Here is an 8,027-nt window from a genome sequence, read left to right on the forward strand (position 1 = left end):
TGTAACTAGCTGGGATGGGTTGGCGGGATTCGAGGTTTTGAACACTCCCGCGAGCCTATACAGAGTGAGTCAAAAAAAGTTTACACCTAGACAATTGCTAATTATTTTAAAAATCATCAGTGAACAGTAAATTATTATACATCTTATGAAAGAGTGTTTTATCCCAAATCATTTGGTATCATTTGGTTGTGGTATGTGTTCACGCTTGGATAAATACGAGCATTGTTTGCGAGAGTGCAAACATCGACTTGCGCCAAAGTTGCTTATGTGATGTTTGAATAAAACAACTTGGATTTGGGTATTAATTCGGTCTTTGCAGATCTAAATAACATCCCTAACAAAATTAATCATGCCACACATATCAAATATCGAATATCAACAAACATTTGTGCGCGTGTGTGTGGATGGTGTGACTTTGACCTTTGCAAACAGCATATGCAAAATAATGCAATGCATTTCATTCGATACATTTAATTCATTCTTTCACTCCACTAATCCCAACATAATACATACTGTACGCATCACTTTGGCGCAAGTCGATTTTTGCACTCTCGCAAACAATGCGTCGTGATCATCCAAGGGTGAACACATACAACACAAAATTGATACCAAATGATTTGGGATAAAACATTCTTTCATAAGATGTATAATAATTTACTGTTCATAGATGAATTTTAAAATAATTAGCAATTTTCTAAGTGTAAACTTTTTTTGACTCACACGGTATAGAGAGCAGATATCCCTTTAAGAAGAAATTGGAATATCTAGCACAGACTAATGCTCTGAAGAATTTTGATCAAGAAATCAAGAAATACATAGTTTAATGCGGACAATAGCTAGCAGGACTAGATTTTTTTAATCGCCATGGCTCTCCGAGTAGGAGGCATAAAACGAAGGGGGGGGGGGGGGTGATGTCAATGCCATTAGACATAGCACAAATTGTTTTCACTACCCCCCCCCCCCCCCTTTGCCCACCCGATGGCATGGGAAACATTGTTGATTGTAAATTCATAAATTTCATTAAATTCAAATTCAAACTTTATTGATTTCAATCCAAACAGATCGTTCTCAACTTTTTTTTGTATACATTGGATAACAAATTTCAAAGCTGTAATGTAATATAGATAATGGAGTGTATTAAAGAGTAAATATAACAATAACCAGGAATGACACAAATTAACATACGACTGTGAAATATAATACAGGGAAAATTAAAATAAATTATATTACTCGTAATACTTTATACAACATTTCCCCCTTTTCTTTTCAAATAAAAAGGGAAAAATATAAAATGATATAGTAAGACAATATACCAACCCCTCCCCACGAGATAATCCCGACATCTTGACCCTATTCTAAATACAAACTCGTGGGAGACAGTGAGCATGGGGAGACAAATGCTTTTTACAATACTTAATTACATCGAGATTAATCATACTAATTTTGTATTTCTATCACAATAATAGACAATCAAAAGATATTAATAGCATAAAGATAAACAGCAATGTAGATGAAAGAGGTAAGAAATTACGTGGTCAAAAAACAATACTTGAACTTTGTATATATTTATACATACAATTATATACATACATACACATACTGTACATAATTTCCACTGGCTTTCAGTAGGACAGTTATAACCGTTTTTATATTCCTATTTCCGGGTAAAAATAATGTCCTAAATTTTCCTGGCTGTAAGAGCAAAATCCCGCTCACTCCATAACTATTTTCTGTAAGTTTATTTTGAAAAGACAACAGATTGCTAGTTTACAGGTACTCGTATTTCTCATCACTTTCTATCTCATATTTCCAGGTTCTCAAGTTGTATTCAAGTGCTCACATTGGTAGACAAAGAAAGCGAACCAGCGCCTAGTTTCATAAAGCTTTTCATCAACTAATAACAATTTAGAATAGGATTTTGACACACCCATATATTTTGTTGATACATCAGAAAAAGAGAAAGAGAAAGTGTGAAAGGAGTAGGGAAATAGGAATGAGGAGAGATAGGTGAAGAAAGTGAGAAAACAAGAATGAAGGGATTATACCCCCACATACACATTCTCTCTCCCTCTCCTTTCTCTCTCCCTCTTCTACCTCTCTCTCTATTATCTCTCTCACTCTTCACCACCTCTCTCTCTCATCCCTCTAATAAGCGCTATATAAAAACTGAGTATTATTATTATTATTATTATTATTATTATTATTATCATTCTCTATATTTCAACTCCATTCTCTCTGCATCTGTTTTCCTCTACACCATCGACTTCCCCTATCATTCACTTTCTCTCCAAATTCATTTTTCACTTGATATCATGTTTCTACCTCTTCTATGTAATACGTAAGTATAACTAGGGGGATGGAGTGGCGGGGTTCGAGGTTTCGAACACTCCCGCGAACCTAATGTAATTTATTACATGTATAGAGAGCATCCTTTCAAGGAGAAATTGAAATATCTAGCACAAACTAATGGTATGAAGAATTTCGATCAAGAAATCAAGAAATACATATTTTAATGCGGACACTAGCTAGAATGACTAGAATAAACAAAACAAAAAACGTCATGGCTCTATAAGAGGCCAAAAATGAAGGGGTGGTGATGTCAATGCCATTTGACATAGTACAAGTTATTTTCAATATCTCTCCCTCCCCCTCCTATTACATGGGAAACATTGTTGATTGTATGACTGAATTTGCAAGGGCTTTCAGGAGGACACCCTTGACAGTTACACACGTTTTTGTGTTCACATTTCCGGGTAAAAATAATGTTCTAAATTGTCCAGGCTGTAAGAGAAAACCCCTCTCATTCCCTAATTATCTTCTGTAAGTTCATTTCGAAAGACAATATAGATTGCTACTTTTCAGGTTCTCGCATTTCATATCACTGATTATCACGTTTAAAAATGCTCTAATTTGACGGAGACACCCCATCCTCCTCCTTTTTTGCTCTGTAGGCGACCTTTTCGTCTAAACTGTGCATGAAAATCACGGGTACACATTTATTTTCGCTGTAATACGATCTAATAATTGTTTGACAGAGCGTTTTACCCTAAAAAGGTAAAATATCATACAACAATGTGAAAGTGTGTGTGTGAAGTATTAAAAATGCTCTTAAAAACAAGCAAATTGTGTTGTGACTGGCAACCTGGCATTATTTACAGAAATGTACAATTCAATGTATATGATTATAAAGCATTCAGCAATTCCACAGTCATGTTCGACTTTTTCGATGGCGAGAATTTCTATATTTTCAGAGATCGGTATCTTTGAGGAAATCTCACGGACATCGAGAGATTTAAGATAACATTTTGTAAAACAATGAGACAATGAGAAAAACCCTTAGTTTTACATAACTCCTCGTGTTATGTTCCAAACCGTGGTCTACAGAAAAGGTCCGCGGTTCAAGTCCCTCCGCAGCACTAATGTCCTTTGGCAAGACATTAATCTACATTTGCCGAACCCAACCCAGGTGATGTAAATGGGTACCTGGCATGAATTAAATCCTTGAAATGCTAGAGCGCCGTAATGGCAGCACAGCTAAAGCCGCTGTAATAATTTCCAAATTTGGAAGCGCATAATAGAGACGTTTAAATGTGATATGCACTATACGAGAACGAATGTTATTATTATTATGATTAAAGAGGTTCATGGACATGGGTTTTTTGATTATCTTGAAGATATTCACTTCTCCATAAACACTTACACTTACAATTGCACTTACTGGCGCACACTACACGATCCGACTGCGATCTGATTCTTGTAGTAAGCTTGAAATCCCCTAAAAGTCAGATTTGTATTAATATTATTACGTGAATAAACAGATCCTCAATCATTAAAGAATTTACATGTTGAAATGTTCATACAAAATGCTGTTGTAAATTCTTCCAAAATCGGATCGCAGTCAAATCGTGTAGTGTGCGTTGAGCCTTAGAGTAATATGAATCAATAAGTAGAAACCTTCGAATTCTCTTTTTCAGCAAATGGTGATTGTAATTATAATATTGAAAAATAGAAATAAACTGCCGATACAAGTACTATAAAGATTTGCATCCAACCATCTCATGAAGCCACCATGCCACGCTGATACATGTTAAGTCTACAGTTGCCAATTATCTAACCGATTTTCTTCTAGATTTTAATTCCAATGTATGCCTTTCACGGAAACAAGTAAAACAACATCAACAACAACAACATGGTGATTGTTGATAATGATGACAATAATAATAATAATAATAATAATAATAATGATAATAATAATAACAACGATAGTATTATTAATAATAATGATGATGAGGATGGGGATAATGATGATAATGGTACTGATGATAGTGGATGAGAATATCAAGAAGAAAATTATGATGATAATAGTATATTAGCAACATATTAGTAGCGCGATCGTACTGACTAATGGTTCTAGGACAACTACCCCCTGGACATCCATCCCCGGATAACCACCCCTAGTCAACTACCCCCTAGGACAACTACCCCCTAAGGCAACCACTATCCTAGGGATAGTTGTCCGGGGTAGTTGTCCTGTGTGTAGTCGTCCGAGAGGGTAGTTGCCCTAGGGGTAGTTGTCCTAGGGGGTAGTTGACTGGGGGTGGATGGCCAGGGGATAGGTGTCCGAAAACGATTTCTAAAAATACTACTACTACAACTACTAATAATACTACCACTTCTACATATACTACTACACTACTACTAAGTTCATTATTGATAGCTATCATACGTAAAATACTATCTCTAGATTCCTTCATTATTATTCGTTTGGGATCAAGTCATTCGTCCTTCGATTAATGGTAAGATTTTTGGTCAATTCATCCCAGAAATATTGTTGTCCTCTCACGTTCTCAGTCCAGTGAATATAGGGCCTGCCATCACTGAGATACAACCTCGATAGGAATGGCATTTCATCATCTGGGATGTCTTCGAGGAAGATCACGACTACGAATTCAGTCAGAGTGTCACTCACGTGGTCCATGGCCGTACGGAACTTGAGTATAAACCAGTGGTCGTGCACAGCAGCTCTGCTAAGCACTATGATGGTCTTGTAACTATGGCTCACCACGTAATCGACGGAATCTAAGTAATGCATACCTAACACAAGGTCTTGGTCACCAAAGACATTCCTCTGAAACTGTGGAAGCCGTTCTTCAAGAGCCGGTCGAAGCTGTTCGCGAATCCATTCGTCGTCATCTTCGTCATCGTCGTAGAAAATGATGTTCACGTCAAACTCGTAGTCATTGTGGTCTCGAGCGTCTCGCATCTCTTTATAGCCCAGTACGGCCAGTTTCAAGAGAAATCGCTTGTACCTCAACTGCCATCGGTAGTGATACAACAGCACGATGATTACAACCACGCTAATGGAGACGAGGGGAATCAGAGAGAATAGACCATAGTTCTTTATACAGAGTTCATTTGGATTAAAATCAAGCAGGGGTTTCTCACGAAGAGGCTCCAGAGATTCCAACGAACAAATAGTATTTTCCTTGTCTTTCAGTCGTATAGGTCCATTTAACCAATCAATAAGCCACTTTAGATCACAGTTACAATTAATTGGATTCATTGATAGATCAAGTGATAAAATGGAGGAAAAGATCGGCTCGAAAGCGCTTTTATTAAGGTGCGTTAATTTGTTGTCGGCCAAGGAAAGATTTGTGAGCTTCCAGTTATTTAAGAACATTAGCTCCTCCAAGTACACAATACGGTTTCCTTCAAAGTTGATAATTTGTATTTGACCCAACCTCGACAATACATCATCATGAATATGATGGATGTCATTTCCCTCCAAACTTAACTTCTGAAGAGATTCCAACCCCGAGAAGACAAGAGGATGTAGAATTGAAATATCGCAGTAGTCTAGATTTAGCTCTTGTAAACCAGAGAGTTGCCGGAATACTTGTGGATATATTTCACATATACCACTCAGGATAGGGTTTCTACTCAATTCCAATTGATTAAGATCCAATAATCCATCGAAAAGAGATGCGTTTGCAGTTGCATTCCATAGGGAAGTCCAGTCAAGGAAAGAGTCTATCATGTATAAATTAACAAGGGATTGTAAATGTTTAAACGATTCTCCTGGTCGAAAAGGAAGCCGGACGCGATAAAGAGAGTTTAGGGCAAGTGAACTTAATAATGGGGTGTTCAATTCCAGAACATGTAATCGACACCCTTCCAAATCAATGGTTTGAATATTGTCAAGTCCCGAAAAGGCCGTCAGCTCAAAGACAGAGAGATATTCGTTCGAGCTCATATCTAAGACAGTCAAATTGCCTAAGCCGCGAAATACAGATGCAGATATTTCTGTAAACAGATTACCGCATAAGTAAAACTCCGATAAGTCCACTTTCCAAGTCTGATTGTGAGGATTTATTTGTTTTACTTGGTTGAAGTTGATTATCAGTACCTTTAACGCATTCATGCCGTCGAAAAAGTCTGGTCGAATTTCGTCTATGGGGAGGTTGTTATCACTGAAACTTAATTTTTTGAGTTTTGTCAAATTTGAGAAAACTAAAGGATGGAGGCTGTTCAGGTCGTTGTTCTCGAAGTCCAGAAAAGAGAGAGAAGAATCGCGCAGAGGATCAAAGAAACCTTTAGGAAACGCACCAACAGAACCATCCATGATTGTAAGTTGTTCGATGTCTGATTTTGATAGTCCGAGGATGATGTTCTGCAACACCTCGTAACTCAAAGGGTAGCCACCTAAAATCAAAGATTGAACATGTAGTGATGCGATCACATCAGGGTCTACTGATAGGATAGGGTTGAGTCTAAGATCTAAAAAATCCGTTTGGCACACAAAGGTAAAATCTCTCGCCGTCAGGAGTTGTAGTCGATTATTAACCATGTATACATTGTCGGCTATGTCGCAAGAGCTTACATTGATGAAGGAGAGGTTGTTGAAGGACAGATCTACAGAATCTAGACGTGGACTCCATTTTAGAATGTCATTGGGGAGCGAATTCAATTTTGATGACGCTAAATTAAGAAATAAAAGCTGTGAAGACATCATAAAGACGCCTGTTGCTGGAAGCACAAGATGCGGGTTATCGGATAGAAACAGGTGCATTAAGTCCTTGAGGGGGTAAAAAGTGGCGGATTCTATCGCTCTTACATCGTTGTTAGAAATGTCCAAGGAGTTGATTAGAGGGTATACTTCAAATGAGGAGTTCAAGAGTTTGGTGATATTGTTCCAAGATAAGTCAAGCACCTCGGTATCCTCAGAAAGATTCTCGGGAACCGTGTCCAGGTTGCTGCAAGAAGCTGTTTTCAGTTCAAGGTTCTGATCGCATTCATGGAAAGATTTGTCCATGTCTAGTGTTAAGGATGTCATCAGCGAATCTCCATCGAGTTGATGTAAAGATTGAAAGGACGACTTGACGAGAAGACAAGCGACGAACAATGAGTACAAGATTGAGCCGTTTGCCATGACGTCAATATATCTCCTCTGAAATAGGAAGGGTACACCTTTGTCGGATGATAATTTCGTGGGTAAACTTCCAATAAAGAAAATTGTAGACGTGGTGTATTTTTAGTTCATCATTTTATTTTGTCATCAGACGAAACCAAAGCAAAGCCCTGCAAGAAACAGGAGAATATCAATCAATTAATACTCCAGTCATTTATAATATTGATGAATGTAAGTAAAAAGATTTTGTTGAATAACAATCAATATTGTCATAACATAAAACATAATTTTCATCAGCTAGTAACGCTGACACATTATCCATTAAACATCGGAAATCTGTATTTCCATCCACGGGCCACAATGGAATAATTGAGTCAGAACTTCGAGAACATCATCATTATCACACAATGACAGGCAATACACCTTATTTACATTCGCACCAACCACCCACCATCATTATTCTTTTATAGCATCAAAGACAATTTAGGAATTTGGAATGAGTCAATCAGAATGACAAACTATGGTAGAATTCCTATTAAATAATATATAAATTGAAAGAGTAGAATTAAAATGATTAAACCAAATTCAATTGTTATATGAATCATTTCCAAATGCTGTT

At 37.2% G+C, this 8,027-nt stretch overlaps 1 protein-coding gene across 1 annotated transcript; it reads right to left on the reverse strand.

The window, feature by feature from the left end:
* Window positions 1-4,756: 4,756 nt before the first annotated feature.
* LOC105438910 (toll-like receptor 3) lies at window positions 4,757-7,544 on the reverse strand. The gene has a single exon (XM_030973990.1). The coding sequence runs from the start codon at window positions 7,427-7,429 to the stop codon at window positions 4,757-4,759; it is 2,673 nt and encodes an 890-aa protein (XP_030829850.1). The 5' UTR covers window positions 7,430-7,544.
* Window positions 7,545-8,027: the final 483 nt, after the last annotated feature.

This window comes from Strongylocentrotus purpuratus, unplaced genomic scaffold, assembly GCF_000002235.5.
Source record: "Strongylocentrotus purpuratus isolate Spur 01 unplaced genomic scaffold, Spur_5.0 spur5_scaffold_7, whole genome shotgun sequence".
NCBI classification, from domain to species: Eukaryota; Metazoa; Echinodermata; class Echinoidea; order Camarodonta; family Strongylocentrotidae; genus Strongylocentrotus; species Strongylocentrotus purpuratus.